At 38.0% G+C, this 17,260-nt stretch overlaps 1 protein-coding gene across 6 annotated transcripts in view; it reads left to right on the forward strand.

Moving 5' to 3' along the window:
• The first annotated feature begins 459 nt into the window (after positions 1-459).
• LOC110115210 (U-box domain-containing protein 44) overlaps positions 460-17,260 on the forward strand; it is a 21,917-nt gene continuing 5,116 nt past the window's right edge. For 5 of the 6 annotated variants that reach the window (XR_003702175.1, XR_003702176.1, XR_003702177.1 and 2 more), the window contains exons 1-3: positions 460-1,738; positions 1,836-2,127; positions 7,753-9,316. Coding sequence is in view for 1 of the 6 variants with exons in the window: in XM_020848384.2 (XP_020704043.1) it covers positions 605-1,738; positions 1,836-2,127; positions 7,753-9,230 (2,904 nt within the window). In the remaining 5 variants the exon portion in view is untranslated. Of the gene's footprint in view, positions 1,739-1,835; positions 2,128-7,752; positions 9,481-17,260 lie in introns of those variants that run through there. The other variant, XM_020848384.2, reaches the window with a different exon arrangement.

Consider the following 17,260-nt stretch of genomic DNA (forward strand, 5'->3'; position numbering starts at 1 on the left):
TACTGAATTATGATTGTATAAATAATCATGGAACAAAAATATTATATCAAATGATAATATCGAAACATGCTAAACTTGTCTTTAAATATTTATTTTCATAGAAAATATATTACAATAATATTTCTTTAGGGCACAACCCTACCAGAAACAATTTCAGAGCCATGTAATCCATGTAATCTATGACTGCTATCTCAAATAAAGAATTCAAAAGGATCATTCAAAAAAAAAAATCATCTGATAGAATTGACCGTCTTTCCTCAATTCAAACGATTGGTCATCTAATTAAAATATGTAATAGCTTCTGTTTGAACTGACTTTTAACGACTTTGAAGATTAAAAGCGTTTGTTTAATTTACAGTAAACCTTTTACCGCAAATCTCACAATGATTGAATATCGTAAATTTTCGCCCCTTATTTTTAACTCAGGCGCGTAATCCTCTATCGTTACCCGTAATCACATTACCGCGTCTACTCTTTTCCACTCCATTCGCTCGTCTGTCTATACTGGCGCCTGGCGGCTCTCTTTTTCTCCATTTCTCTCTCCAAATCTCGATATTCCGTTCTTCATTCAGGGGTCTAGACCTAGTACAGAGAGCAGATCGGGATGGACTTCCTAACTAATGGAAGGGATGAGGCTCTCAAGAAAGTATTCGAAGGGCTATCAGACCTAATCGCCTCAGCTGAGACAATCCAGCACGAGGAGGATATCCTCCATCGATATGCCGGGTTCATGATTCATGTCAGAGAACTTATCCGCAAGCTTCAATCACAGCCCGCAACTACCAATTCAGTCGGCTTGCTACTGAGAATGGAAACCGAGGTCAACAAAGCTCGGGAAGTCATCGATGGGTACAAATCCAGAAACCGTCTATCCCGGCCCTTCAGATACCGCTCCGTTGTCTCTAAGTTGAATCAATCTTCCAAGGAGATCTACGCCGTTCTACAGCTCCTCCCACTCACTGAAATCAACACAGCCCTAAACATCAAAGAAGCTGCCGACGCCATTATTCACGGTATTGAATCCATACAGCTTAAGCTTTCGACTAACACCAATGCAATCCTCTCTAGTCTCGACCAGTACGTCTCTGAGAACAGCGGGAATCAACATCAAACTTCGCCTAGTTTAGGGTTTAGGGTTGCTAGGCCAAAAGGTATCGCAAGCAGCAGCGTCTGCCCTTTGCCTTTTCAGATCCAAGTCCAAGAAGAAGGTGATAGACCGCATACAGATTCGTACCAGCAGTTACCACCAAGCTCCTTCTTCTTATGCCCCTTAACTGGGGAGGTTCTGGAGGATCCAGTATCTGTGTCCTGCGACCATAGCTTTGAGAAGAAAGCAATAGAGGACTATTTCCACGCGGGGCAAAATTTATGCCCTCTTTGTAGCAAGGAGCTTTCTTCGTCTGGGAATTTGGAACTCACATCGAACTCCACGCTTCGCAACTCTATATTAGAGTGGAAGAGACGGGAAGAACGAACCAATGCGGAAAGGAATGCGAAGAAGAAGTTTATAGACACGGCTGCAAAAATTACCCTAGATAACATGGAGGACACCAACCGAGCAATTGGTGACCTGCATGATCTGATGATTAAGATTCCAAGTTGCGTCAGTGCAGCCACGGATAGCTCCTGCAAACTTGTTCCAAAGCTTGCAGAGCTCTTGATGAATGACAGTTCAGAAAATACTTCCACGGTGCTGCAATGCCTGCTTCTGATTGCTCGCTTTTCAGATGAGAACAAGGCGAGTAATTAACTCTCCGTGAATGCTATTAGTGTTTTTTCTTTCAAAATTTGATTCTCCATGCATGAATAATGAAATTTTCTGTTGTCTGCTGCAGGAAAAAATAGGCAAAAGGGGAGTGATCAAATGCCTTTTGAAACATAGTATGACGGAGCCAAATGCTGTTGCTGTGTTGCTGGAGCTCTCCAGAAACAAGGTTGTTGCTGGAAAGATTGAAGGAATTCCATACTCCAGTCACATCTTGATCTCGTTTTTAGACAAGCCAAGCTCTCCTGTAGCAGAAATGGCACGTAAGGTGCTGGAGAACCTCACCATTGATATCAAATCTACTGTTATGATGGCCAAGTTTGGGTTCTTCACTCCGTTCTTGGTGCAATTCAATTCTCAAGGTGAGTTCCAGCAATGTTTTTATATTGCTTACCAATAATAATGTCCTACGCAAAATAGCAATGATGACAACCATAGGATGGGTCAATTACGCCATATAGGTTGATGCGGTGTGATGATGACGCTAGTTCATACTAGAAACCCAAATCAGTGTGATAAAATAGTCATAAGTTCAATGATGGACATTCTTCAATTTGTTTGGGTCAGCCACAAGCCTCATCGTTTGAAGATTGGATGGAATGGTCGCCATGGTGAGAAGGACCCAAGGTATTTGGCCGCACCCAAAATTTTCTCAAAATAATCTCGGACACCCTCTCATATGTTAGCCTCATATTAATTTGGAAGAATGGGTAACCCCTCTACTCTCTATAAATTTAAGGTATTAGTATGAAAATTTTTTTAGGAAGAAAACAAGACACAATAATCTACATCAAACCATTGCTATGACGTTACCTCTTCCTGGTGTAGCAACCAAAACAGAGAACAACTAGCATGGAAACAATGAAACAATAAACTTAAGCAGTAGTATATTCTTCTATATGACCTCCTCTAATTACAAGAGAGTATATATTTTTAGAGATAATTTGACTATTCTTTAATAAGCTAAAGAAAAAAAAAGGGGTCATGGTACTTGTCATAACATAAATGGAATAACACTAGGGAATAAGGGAAGTGGGGAGGAAATCAATGGATAAGTTATGTCGAGGATAAGATGGTCCACATCAGGTCTCCCTGCTTCTGAAGAGCATCGTCTCAGATGCGATTGCCGTGGAGGAGACGTCATAAGAATGATATGTTAGATATCATACACATTAAACATGTAGGAAGATTGATAATGTAGGTGTTGTGTTAATTTGGCTCTTGACTGGAAAATGACCAATCTTCTTAGGGCTGAGTTTGGAATTGGTGCCAAATGGGAACCGTTCGTTATGCAAGCGTAGCGTGACGAGATCATCTACAACATCAACAACATCAAACCTTTATTCCACTATGTGGGGTCGGCTACATGAATCATTTTTCTCCATTATGCCCTGTTAGAGTCAAATTCTCATTTAAATCTAATAAGGATAGATCATTTTTAATATTCTATAAATAAGCCTTTTCAGGTCTACCTCTACATTTCTTAACATAATTCAAATCTAATACCTCTACTTTCCTAACCGGGTCATTGGAAGGCTGCCGTTTTATGTGACCAAATCATCTATGGCTACTCTCTCTAATCTTATCTTCCATTGAAGCTACTCCAACCTTTTCACGATTATGCTCATTTCGTATCCTTTCTCTAAGAGTAAAGCCACTCATCCACCTATGCATCCTCATCTCTGCAACACTTAACTTAGTATTATGCTTCTCTTTTAATGGCCAACATTCGACATCACAAAGCATTGTAGGTCTCACCTCCATCTTATAGAGTTTTCCCTTAAGTTTGAGGGGGACTTTTCTATCAAACAACAAGCCCGATGCATTCCTCCATTTCAACCATCTAACTTAAATTTTGCTGATAATATCCCCATCTATTTCATCATCACTTTGAACAATAGATCCAAGATATCTAAAACATGTACTCTTATTAATAACTTGATCGCCCAAAGTGACAATCCCCTCACCAAGTTTATTACTACTAAAATTACACTCCATATATTCAGTTTTAGATCTACTCAAGCGAAAACTTATGATGCATTGACTTTTCTCCTGAAAGAGGTCTGCAGTATCTAACTCGTATCCTATTCAACACGCATCCAACACTCTGACATATGTCGGACACGTCGAAAATGTGTCTGATTAAAAAAATATTAAATACAAATTGGACACGTGTGTCCGACATGCGTATCTTAAATATTTTATGATTTTTAAAAAATATAATTTCTTGTATTTAAAATATATAAACTAAATTTTTATTTCCTATTCACAACATCAAATCAATCACCCGCACTTAATACCCCTTTCATCGAATATTCTCATTTTCATTTTTATTGGCGGTGAAGGTATTTTCATCTACTCTCTAAATGACTGATAAACAATATTGACGTCCGACTCAAGACATCCTAATATTAATTATTTTAAGCATAAATTCTAATTAAATGACTTAATTTTTTAAATTATACTTATTTAATTTTTTATGCACTATTTTTAAAATATAAAAACTATAATACCTTTTTTAACCTATATCCGTGTCCTATATTTTCAATAATTGACGTGTCGTGTGTTCGTTTTGTGTCATATCTGTGTCGCTATGTTCATGTATGTGCATTATAAGAGAAAACCTTCAGAATCTAAGGTTGACCTCCATAATTCAAGTTACCTTCAACTCCCTCTCTAGTCTTATCGACAAGAAGGATATCATCAGCAAAAAGCATACATTAAGGTACTTTCTCTTGCAAATGTCTAGTGAGAACATTCATGACTAAAGTAAAAAAGATATGGGCTTAAGGTTGATCCTTAATGTAATCCAATCGAAATAGGAAAATACTTGGTCAAACCACCTTGTGTTTGAACACAGTTAATAGCTCTTGCATACATATCTTTAATGATTTGAATATAAGCATTATTAACTCCTTTCTTTCCAAGTACTCTCCATAGCACTTCTTTTGGAACTTTATCATATGCTTTATCTAAATCGATAAATATCATATGTAGATCATCCTTATTCTCTCTATATTTCTCCATCAAACCTCTCAATAAATGTATGGCTTCAATAATAGATCTACCCGACATGAATCCAAATCGATTTTGAGAAACTTCAGTATCACACCGCAACCTGCGCTCCATAACTTGCTCCCATAGTTTTAAAGTATGACAAATTAACTTAATTCCTCTATAATTCACACAATCTTCTGCATCACATTTATTTTTAAAAATATGAGTTAACACACTTATTCTCTACTCATCTAGCATCTTTTTAGTCTTCAAAACAATATTAAAATATTAGTAAGTCAAGAAATTCCTTGATCTCCTAAACATTTCCACACTTTCTATTGGAATAGCATCAGGTCCTACAGCTTTCCACACTTCATTTTATTTAAAACCTCTCTAATTTCGCTTTTACTAATACGCCGATAAATCATAAATCTTTATTTTCATTTAGGGTGCAAAGGTCACTAAAGTCAATTATAATTCACATTCTTCATTAAAAAGTTTAGCAAATATCTCATCCATCTTTGTTAAATATTATCTTTTAAGAAAAGTACTTTTTGATCTTCATCTTTAATATACTTTAGTTGAACTAAATCCTTATTACTCTTATCTCTTTGTTTGGCTAACTTATACATATATATTTCTCCCTCATTAGGATCTAATTTATTATATAAATCATTAAAAACTAAGATTTTTGTATCGCATATTGCTTTCTTAGATTCCTTATGTGCCTCTTTATATCTTTCCCAATTATTAGAATTTTTACGTCTAAATCAATTTTTATAATAAATTTTCTTTATTTTTATCTTTTCTTGTACATTTGGATTCCACCACTAAGTATTTTTACTATTAGAAACTTTTTCCTTTGATATTCCATGCATCTTTTGCAATATTCTTAATATCACTAGTCATTTTTTCCCACATAACATTAGCATCCTCATGGATAGACAAAATTTTAGATCTAAAATCTTATTCTAAAAAATATTTTTATTAATATTCTTTAAATGCCTTCATTTAATCCTAGAATATTATTTTACTTTATTTTTTTATTTTTTGCCCCTCTATCTTAAAATCCAAAACTAATAATCGATGTTGGATACATAAATTTCACTCGAAATAATTTTACAATCTTTGCAATCTAAATGATCTAATTTTCTTATAAGAAAATAATCAATCTAATTTTTACTGGATTCATTTTGTAAGTGATGAGATGCTCATCCCTTTTGCTAAATAAGATATTACCAATTAAAAAATCATAAGCTAAAAAAAATCTAATATAGTCTTACCACCTTCATTTGTCGTTCCAAATTTATGACCACCATGAATGCTTTTAAAATCATCTATCTCTCTATCAACATGTTCATTTAAATCTTTTATAATAAAAATTGTTTCGTCAAGAGGCATCTTTTGTATTAATTGTTTTAAGTCTTTCCAAAATTTTAATTTTAAACTCATTTCCAAACCTACTTCAGGAATATAAGCACTTATAATATTAACAATCTTATCATCAACAACAATCTTTAAAGTTATAATTATATCTCCAATTATATTAATTTTAATAACATTATCCTTCAAACTCTTATCTATAATAACATCTACACTATTTCCAATACGACTCATATCCGAATACCAAAGTTTAAATCCTAAACTATCAATCTCTATAGGCTCTCCAACCCATTTAGTTTTTTGAATGCACATAATATTTATCTTCCTATGAATCATAAAAAAGGTAAAAAACAATTAAAAATTAAATAATAAACATTTGTTGCGTTGAAAGAGCTATCACTCATCTACGTCATCTACATTAAGGCTCAGCCTAGCCACGAGCATTTAAGTTAAATCTGGATAAAATTTATGAAAGAAATCAGTGTTATACCAATGTAATCATATATCACAGAGAAAAATAATATACTTGTTCGGATCAAGTGCAAAGCATTGATTTGGTCGGTCAATGAGCTCCTAAACCATGCTAACTAGAGCACATTTCCAAACTCCTACGTTCCCCGCTGGCAATATATTTGAAATTGTGAGTCGTATGACATTTTGGCATGGAATAAAACCTTTATTAGTTGAGGTCTGTCACGAATTTTGCCTCCTAGGTAAGTTTTTGTACCCTTTTTTTATGGTCTTCTTGGATAATGTAGTTTATAATTACTGATAAAGATCTCTAAATTCAAAACATAAATGCCATTGTCCTCAGACTATTTAGACTACGGCCTTCTAACAAACATAGAAATGATAGAATCATAAAATTATATTATGTTTGACATCATCTAGACCCATATAACCCCTATTTAAAGCCATCAAACTCATCTACTTTTGTGCATAAGAGCGGAGTCCTTTGAATTTTTTTTTTCTTGCAGTCTGTCAGCGTGAATGGAATCCATCACGGTAAAATCTAATTTAAAGCTCTCAAACTATCCTTAATTGATCCTGTGATTGGAAGGATAATTATGGAAAACATTAAATCCCAATCTCTTGATTGAAGAATGATTCACGAGTGCAAGACAATTATTCAAGCACAAGATAACATTTTGTATAAAAAAACGTAGCTTTTTTTTTTGTTCTGTATAAATTACGAGACCATTTTAGAAACTATAACACAGTTATGTAAAGAGTGATAATGTCTTCGTCTACTACTATATGACAATGCTTAAAATTATGAGTTTCTTAAGACAAAATTAATTCATCTTGTTTTTTCTATAAATTTAATTTTTTGTTAATGCATAATTGTCTTTTGAGCTATTTTTCTTGTAACGGATCATTGGAGCTTTCATCTATAAAAAGTTTCTAATCATGAGTATATTATGTCCTTAAGAAAAGGTGAAATGACTTGTTGTATCAACTATTTAACGAACCTCCTGAAACCATTCCTTCCTCGATCACATCAACCAATGTTTGCCTTCCAGAGCCAACACACTGATAAACACATTCCACAAGCTTCCTTACTCCCATTGCTTAGTAATGCTCTTTTTCTGTTTTTATTTAAGCAGACATTTCCGATGAGATCAGAGCTTATATGGCAGAAGAACTAGCACAGATTCAACTATCAGAAACTTATGCGAGGAACTTAGAAAATGAGCAATTAATTGTTCATTTAACTGAGATGCTCAGCTGCCACTATCCGTCTGGCAAAATGGCATCCCTCAAATGCATCAAACAGTTCATAGCTTTCAATGAACTAAGGACTTGCTTCCTCAAAAATGAATGTGCCGTTCCTGCTCTACTCTGTCTCATAAATAGCAAAACTGTTGAGGAGGAATTGAAACAGAAAGCACTAGAGATTCTGATTTTACTCATTCAGACGTCTCAACCCAGCCATCCTGGCTTGCAGTCTCTCTTCTCCTCAAATGGCATACAAGACATAATTAACCAGGTCACAACCTCGGCTCCGGCGGACCAAATCTCACTGCTTCGCCTTCTCCTCGTTATGGCTCAGAACTCTGCTGCAACAGGAGAGTGGATAGTTTCTGATCATCATGCAATGAGCTTTTTCTTCTCTGCCATTATTCTGGATCAAAACAACCAGGTCAAAGTTAATGCACTGAAGCTAATATCCTACTTTGCAGGAAACCATCATATAGTTTTCCCCTCTTCACCTTCCAAAGAATCAATAGTTAGTTCCCTTATAGCTTTGCTCACTGAGAAACGGATTGATGAAGAGCTATATGCTGCTGCGGCCAGCATCCTCATTCATCTTCCTGCTAATGACAAATGCATAAATAAGTTGCTGCTGAACTCAGCTGTGCTGAAATCCATCCATGCTCTAATAACTCATTCAAATATATCCTATTTGTTGTTAGAGAATGCTTTCGGAGTATTGTTACATTGCGTAAAACAATCCCAATCCAATCCAAAGTTTCAGAAAAAAGCCTGTAATCTTCTACGAACTGATCTAATTGAAACTCTCTCGACTGGCAGCACTCTTGCCAAGCAGCGAGTCGCCATGATTCTTTCTCATCTATCTCGGTGCACTACCGATTCATCATTAGAACCCAGCTCATCTCAATCTTCGCACTTTGGCCGTCGCCGTCTTGTTAACATAAGAATGTCGGTGAAGGAAGTAGATGGTTGTCCTGTTCATAAATCCAGCTGCTCACAACAGCGTTCCATCTGCCTTGTAATGGATAAGGCAGTGAAGCCATTGATAGAGATGATGAAAACTATGGAGTTTGGTTTGACTGAAGCCGCTTTGGCGGCACTTGACACATTGTTTGATCCTGGTTGCAGTTTTATTGGAGCTGCGACCACCATTGTAGAGAGCCATGGTGCAACACCAATACTTGAGGTGCTTGAAAGGGGAGAATTGAATGCTAAGGAGCAGACACTTGAACTATTCAGTAAGATTTGTGGGCATCCAGGTATCACAGAAATGGAGTTAGATAGGTTTAAAGGATTGCTTCTCAACATAGTCAGAAAGGACGATCGTCTCAAGAATAAAGCTGAAAAAATTTTGAAGGATTTGGTTTGAAGATTGGATTGTTCAAAATGTCATAATTGCTTTGCTTCTGTATGATTAAAGTTGAGCCATGCATGATTAGAAGTTGTGATGTGGAGGTAAGTAATCCATTCCACTTTGGCAATTCCTTTTATTATTCTGAGTTTAACAAATTTCATCATCTTGTTTGAAGTTCAACTCCTTTCCTTTATCGACTCCCCTCACACGCAGACTTAAAATACCCTAAGAAGTAATAAAGCATTTCTACTTTGATTTGCAATCATAGGAAGATCATGTTAACTGTGATTGGTTTGTTTGTGGGTAACGCAAGGCTATGAAGAAATAAATTCCTCAATTGAATCATAATACTCTAAATAGTTGCTCGGAAAAGCTCATGCTAAGCAAAAATTTTCCTTTGATTTTTGCCCTCTTTGATCAGAGTAAACGTGTCTATCCTGTTTTTGAAGGTTGAATAAGATCATATTAATTGGTATCATACGACTTGCACAAAATGAACGCTTATGGTGGATTTATAGTCCGTTGTCAACCCATAAGAACAAATATCAACAATTGACCTTTTTATAAACCTTATCACTTATAGATGGGAATTTAATGGAGCCTTGAATTAAGGGAAAAAAGGATGATCACCTGAATATAAGTATGCAAATAAAATTTAATTTAATGATTTTTAAATTAAGTGATGTATTCATATGGATGGAATGACAATATATATGTATTTATAAAAAGTGATGAACCACTAAGATTAATGTAACCTCAATTACCAATCAATCAATATTCACATTAATCTGATTTTTTGAACCATTTATATTAAATGATTCAAAATAGCAAAACATAATTTGATGATTATCGCAAAACCTTAAGAAAAATATATAGTTCTTCAAATTTTGAAATAATAACCTCAAATACATAAACAATTCTATAATTTTACAAGATATCGCAAAACAATTTATTAGAAATGTGAAAATCTTATTACATAATTTAACTACCAAGTACATAATATATAAAAAAATGAATGAGTTAGTCTTAAAATGCATAAAATATATGAGATTTTTAGTTCTAATGTTTTAACCAGTATATTAGATATACAAATATGCGAGATTTGAATAATATTATCATTATAGCAATTGAACCAAACTAAAGCCAATATTCTTCTTCACTTTTCTAGAATCCAAGATCTTCCTAATCTTTCCGCATCTTTCCATCTTGTATCTACATAAATCATTTCCATAATCGAATTAACCCATGTTCCCTTGGATTAATCTCCACCTGTTTCCTTACCTCAACCTCAACAATTTTACAATGAATTCGACAACCAGATAGCACTCCCCTCCAAACATTTACATCTCCCTTCATCAACATCTCCTTAATCATCTCCATCACTTTCTCAATCATAAACAAGTTAGTCATGCATCCATAATACTTTAACTCAATCCTCACTCCAAACACTCTCTCCATATCACCAAACACCCTTCTTTTAGTCTCTACAAACCTAGAATGACCACAAGCCACCAGACCACCCAAGATGGCGATGCCATCTGACATAACTCTATCAGCTCTCATCTCGTGGAAGTAATCAAATAAAAGCTTTCCATACACGTGCATTATTAAACCAACTATAATGGAGTTCCAAGTGAAACGATTTCTACTTGAACTTCCATCGAAGATTGAGTGCAAGGTTGATTTCACCACATTTGGTGTGCATGTCCACAAGCCTTGTTAAGAGTGAAACACTGAGCTCGTCCCTATTCCTTCTAATGTAATCCTGAACGACTTTTCTAGGTTTAATTCTCCTATCTACATGTAGGAGAGAGATGAACTATCTTATCAAATAGCTGTAATGCTGTTGACCTCCATACCATAACCAAAAAGCAAAAAGGCAAAACAAATAAAAAAGGGGCTCAAAATCATTACCTGTGGCAAAATCTCACCCAAATCGCTGCTCTCATCACTTCCACAGTCGTCCTTTCCTTTGCAGCGGCGCCGAACTCATGTCTTTTCTCCCATATGCGAAACTCTCGCTCATTTGCGTTGTTAAAATTGGAGAGAGGTCTCACTTCTTCGGCTGATATACACACACGACTTCGCTCCTTCCACGCTCATCACGCGACCAAACACCCTCCATGGCTCTTCTCTCGGATGTCCTCCCATAGCCTTCAAAAACCCCATGGCATTTCCTTCCTCCTCTATCCGGTCTTCTACGAATCCCTAGCCGAAGACCATTCCGTCTCCTCCCATTTGCAGGACTCCCGAAGTTCAAACTCCACCTCTAAGCCCAAGTCGCCTCCAACCCAACACCTCCATCTCCCGATTCATTCGTCCAGAGAGAGAGAGAGAGAGAGAGAGAGAGATTCCTCTCTACCTAGCCAACGCATACTCCTATTCTCCCCTCCTCATGACCTAGCCGAAGCCTCTTCCATACCTCTTCTTCCCATACTCGGTCTTCCTCCAAGGCCGATCGAAACTTCATAGTAGCTGAAGATCCATTTAGTTGCTCTGTTCATCTAGCCGAACCTCACCTATACCCGACCTCCATCTCCTTAATCTGACACCTTCAGACTTTCTACCCCTCTGCTCCAGTGATCGAGCTCTTTAGGTATAGGTATTTTATTTTTATTTGTTATAATAATAATAATAATTATTATTATTATTTCACGTGTGTGTGTCGGGCCGGCAGACCACCTATGCACACCTTTATTGAGCGTGGTAGGAGGGAACCCGGTGCGACACCTACGATGAGGTAAGCGAGCGACCCACCGCCCTCCTGCCTCGTCATGCGTGTCGAGCCAGCAAACCACCTATTTACGCCTTTGTTGAGCGTGGTAGGAGGGAACCCGGTGTGACACCTACGACGACGTAGGCGAGCAACCCCTCGGCCTTCGAAACCCTGCCCTCGGTGTGTGCGACGAGCCGGCTAACCGCCTATACACGTCTTTATTGCGCATGGTGGGATGGGACCCCGGTGCGACGCCTATGACGAGGCGTGAAATCACCTAAACTCTACTCCGGCGTTCGTGGTGCACCAGCAAACCGCCTATACACGCCTTTATTGCGCGTGGTGGGATGGGACCCCGGTGCGGCACCCACGACGAGATAGGGTCATTCATAAGTACTCTCGGACGGTGGGAAAGAAAATTGCTATTTTCTTGTAACAGGCACCGAAGACCCATGGACGCCTTTATTGCGCGTTGTGGGACAAAGACTTTACACGGCCTCGGTGTTCTCGAAGAGGGCACCTACCATGCACGCCTTTATTGCGCGTGGTGGAAAAGGCCCAGTTCTCCGTAGTTTTTCCCTAAACGGGGGAGACGCCGGGAGGCGGTCGAAATTTCGTGTGAAATATTACTCGACTTGGACCTGTTTGAACTCAAGAGAATAAGGACTTGGACTCTAATGAACAATGACTGTGAACCGTTGAACTTGATTGAACACGAGTAGGGGACCTATGAAAATGAACTTAAATGAATTGAATCCAATATGAACAAAATGTGTTAAGAACTTGGAATCAAAGTGATAACAAGGACCTGACTCAAACTCTAATCCAAATGAAATGAAATCAAATTGGAGCTGAATTCAAACCAAATTGAGTACTCAATTGAACTTGCAAGGACTTTAGAAGACTCTGAACGAGCACTTGAACTTGTACACCTGAATTGGGACTTGAATTCAAAAGAAATAAATACAGAGAACTTTGAACTACAGTTGAACTCAATGCGGAATGCAAGGAATTCGAACTTAATGCTCTTAAAAATGTGAAAATTCTATGTTCTCAAATGAACACAAGCATTTGATACAAGCAAAGGACTAGTGGTAAAAAGTCTTCAAACATAAATGGCATGCAAATGAAGATATGGTGATTTATCTTACAAACATATGTAAGGAGACTACAACAACACTAGAAACAACGCATGTTGATTGAAGAAGGCAACATTTTCAATTGATAGTAGAAGATTCATCCTTGCAAGCAAGTACGCCAGTCCACCTGAGATTGGTGAAAGGTGGATATGTTTTAGGGACAACGGCTCTCCTACAAACACTTCTGGGAGATCGTAGTGGATACAACGGTCCCCTGCAAATGAATACTTGAGGATAAAAATAATGTGTATATCATAAGCACAACGAACCATTGTGGACACAAGTACAAATATCACCTACGACAATGGTGATTAAGGCCTACGGGTATGTCGGGTACAAGGGCAACTCGATATACAAAAAAGAACACCCTATGGCAGAATGGAGATGTTTGAGCAAATTCAAACTAAACTTCATGGTGTTCCAAAATTTCTTCTTGATCCTGTACTCAGGAAGGAAATAATGCTTGCATCCACAAATATCAGAAATAACAAGTCTACTATACTGATGATCCTGACAAAAGTTCTTTTCAAAACAGCGGACTTCAAAGTTCCAAAAGAAACCTCCCCGGTGAATGAGAAAGGGGGGGGGGGGGCAATATCAAGATGAGATGCCTCATAACATCAAGGTCATAACGCCACTGGATCTGCAATATTCGTACAAGCAGATAGAAGGCATCCATAAAGTATAATGTTTGCCACCGGACCCGCAATACCCATGCAAGAGGGCAGAAGGCGTTTACAAATATCTCAAAATACCCCTGCACATGCACCATAAATTGTATGCACATAGGTACACTAAAGGGGTAAATACAATCATAACCCGCATGGGCTCCGGCGAGCGTGTCATTAGTACACACGTGACGTCTAGGGATGCTGCGCGTGTTGACAAATGAATTCAAGTTCGAACTTGATCCTTCTATACGGATCAATAGAAGTCGACAGGATTTGAACTCTCAAACAAATACACAGTTGTGGCGACCGGTGTATTTGTTTTAATACATTCATATTAGGCCTTCAAGGCCTATAATCGAAAGAATTCACTAAACAAATGCATGACGCCTACGAAACCCGATCCTCATAAGAAGATAAATAGAGGTAGATAGGGTTCAAATTATCGGATAAATATGCAGTCATGAATTTGACCGAAATATTTATTTTATACATTCATATCAGGCCTTCAATTCCTTTAATAAAAAAAATTCACAAACAAAGACATGAAGCCTACGAGAAACCCGATCCTCGATCAATAACTTGGTCGAGTTGATAGGGTTCAATCAATAAAGAGAAATGACCCCAAACACCCCGATGATGACCGTGTTGAACGATGATCTCAACTGGAGGGTTTAATTTCAGGCATTTTCAAATGCCTCCCAAAAGTTCATTCAAAGTCCAAAATCCAATAAATTCCAATATATTTAAATTTGAAATAATCCATCAATCACTCAAAGCAAAATTCATTCATCCTCCGCAACAATTTGCCGAGGTGGACAAATTGAAAACTACTTCAGCTCACGTAGAGCCAAATGCCTAGTCCAAAATATCACTAGGATCCATTCTGAAACAATCTCCTGCAAGTAAGGACGTGGTATGTGTCCTCTGACCGACGGTTCTCCACCAAATGGCACCGCAGGATAAATGGTTATAACCCAGGGCCCTCTAAAGCGAGTGATTTTGCCGCCAAATGGCACCATGAAATACCGGTTATGGCTAGAGTCAATACGCTCCTTAATGGCATCATATCCTTGAGATATGAATCAATAGGATATGATTGATAGGGCACAAAGCCCTCTGTCAGCTAAGGTGGATTCAAATTTGTCCCCTTAGACAAACATTTATCCCAGGTCTACAAGGCCCCCTTGGACAAAGCAACCCATGGCTACAGACAAGGATCAATTTGTTAGGTTGGGTCGACTACCTCCTCTGACTAAGAAGATCAGGGACCACGATGGCTCGGGACGACGGAAACATGGGATCTTGATCGGGTCTATCATCCATTCCCCCACCATCCGCTTTAATTGCAAGATGGTGCAATTTCTGTTTTAAATATCAATTTTTCTAAATATTCAAATCTTTCCAAATTTCCAAAAGATAACCCAATTCTCAAATCTCCAAATCCTAATCTCATTGCTACTACTATATGCCAAATACCACGTATTTCTACGAATCTGATTGACGACTAGCCTTAATCGAAAGTTCTCTCTCATTATCGGGAGGGGTAATTAACTATAAGGGCTTGCGCCTATAAGAAACCAGAACTCAGATCATAAAGTCCTCACAAAATGAGGGCGAAATATCTGGGTAGTGTCTTATCTACGAACCCAATCTACAAACCCATTTTCCTTCCAAAATTTACCCCAGAACTTATTCTGTTAAAACTCCCTCGCTGAAAAGAAAAAACAAATCGAGCGGGCGGATGCCGGGGCCGAATTTTCGGAACCCACAAATGCGTCAATGTGTTGGTCAGAATGGGGATAAGCCGCAATCATGGTGTCATTTGAGATTGCATCCCCTTGAAGCATTTTGCCAAAGAGGTGTAGGGTGTTTTTAAGGTTTCTAGCCTTGGCATAGCCGACGATGAGAGCATTATAGAAGATAATGTCGATGGTGAGGTCGTTATCTAGACAGATATTTCAAACATCTCGGCAAGTGAGTAGTTGAAGAAGTACAACGAGATGTCGACATTGCAGATGGAGAGGTTGGAGGAAAAGTCGAAGTGAAGGGATTGCGCATGGAAAATGTGGTTGAGTGGGAGGGAGAGGTGGCAGAGGCAGAAGAAGAGATGGATGGCGAGGAGAGGGGAGAAGGGAATGACAAAGAGGAAGAGAAAGATGAGGAGTTTGTGGGCGAGGGTGGGAGAGGGAGTAGAAGAGGTAAAGGGCGTAAAGGACAAAGAGGGAAGGAGAGGGGAGCGGCCTAAAGAGAGTTAGGGTTTGAAGGAAGGATGTTAGGTAGGCGGCGATAAAGGAAGGAAATACCAACAGTGTGGCAACTATGTGGACAGCTTGGAGTTTGCAGAGGCTGTTGCAACATCTTAGTAGGTAGGCCAAGCACATTAGATAATGGTGAAATTTTCTTAGAAATCTTAGTGATAATCTAATTAAGCGAAAGGAGTGGGATTAGTAAAAAAATAAGCAAAATCATCAAATTATTTCAAGAATTCAGATAAAATGAAAAAAAAAATCATGTTTAAGGCCTATGCAATTTTTTGTGTGTATTATATGCTTTCATGTATTCTTTTGAAAACGTGACCGTTCTTCCCACATTCCACGCATGCTATGATTTAGCTCTAAATTTTATATCAAATTAAAAAAAAAAAAAATCTATTTTTTTCATCAAATTCTAGAGTAGCAAATATCTTGCCAACTGAACACCCTTGATTGCATTGGCGAGAGAGAGAAAAACCTTAGTCGCCCATTGCCCTCGCTCTCATCTTGCTCTCCCCTTCTATTCCCCTCTTGCTCTGCTAGAGGCGTAACTCTTCTCTTCTCCATACCCTCCTCCTTTCCTCAGGATGACTTTCCCCACCTTTAATCTTTCGCTTAAACTTCAAATCCACCTCAACATCACCAAAACCCACCTCCTCTAAACTGGAAAACCTTCTTGCCTCATGAAATCAAACTTTCACTGCATTCCCTCTTTCCTTCGTAAATTTTCGGCAGCTAAAGATTATGAAATGTTGTGGTTCGAGGGCCCTTAATTCTTTTAAAGCCTTTGTTCTCCAAAAATGGTCACCAAAATTTTGATCTAAATAAGATGAATTCTCTGAAATCTCCCTTCTGATAAAGATTAACGACCTCTCTCACCCTTGTTGGAACCTGGAGGGCATATCCAAAATTATAAGCTGCATTGGTATGCCACTCTCTGTTGACTCCCTCACAGGTGAAAAAACTCATCTCACCTTTGCAAGGGTGTACATCCAAGTCTCCAATAAATCTCCTCTTCTTGAATAGATCTCTATATCTATTACGGGTAAACAATCCCTCCTCCACGTCCATTATGAATGAAAATCCACACCATGTGATTGTTGCAGCTCGTTTATACATCCCCCCAACCATTGCCTTTCTAAATCTAATTAAACCAACACTCTCATAGTTGCAAGATGCGAAAGTACATGTCGTTGGCCTAAGAACGCTCCTACACGATGCTCTATCCTGTGCTACTAACCACTAAAGCCGCCCCCCCCCCCCCCCG

Source organism: Dendrobium catenatum, unplaced genomic scaffold, assembly GCF_001605985.2.
Source record: "Dendrobium catenatum unplaced genomic scaffold, ASM160598v2 fragScaff_scaffold_1178, whole genome shotgun sequence".
In the NCBI taxonomy this organism is placed as follows: Eukaryota; Viridiplantae; Streptophyta; class Magnoliopsida; order Asparagales; family Orchidaceae; genus Dendrobium; species Dendrobium catenatum.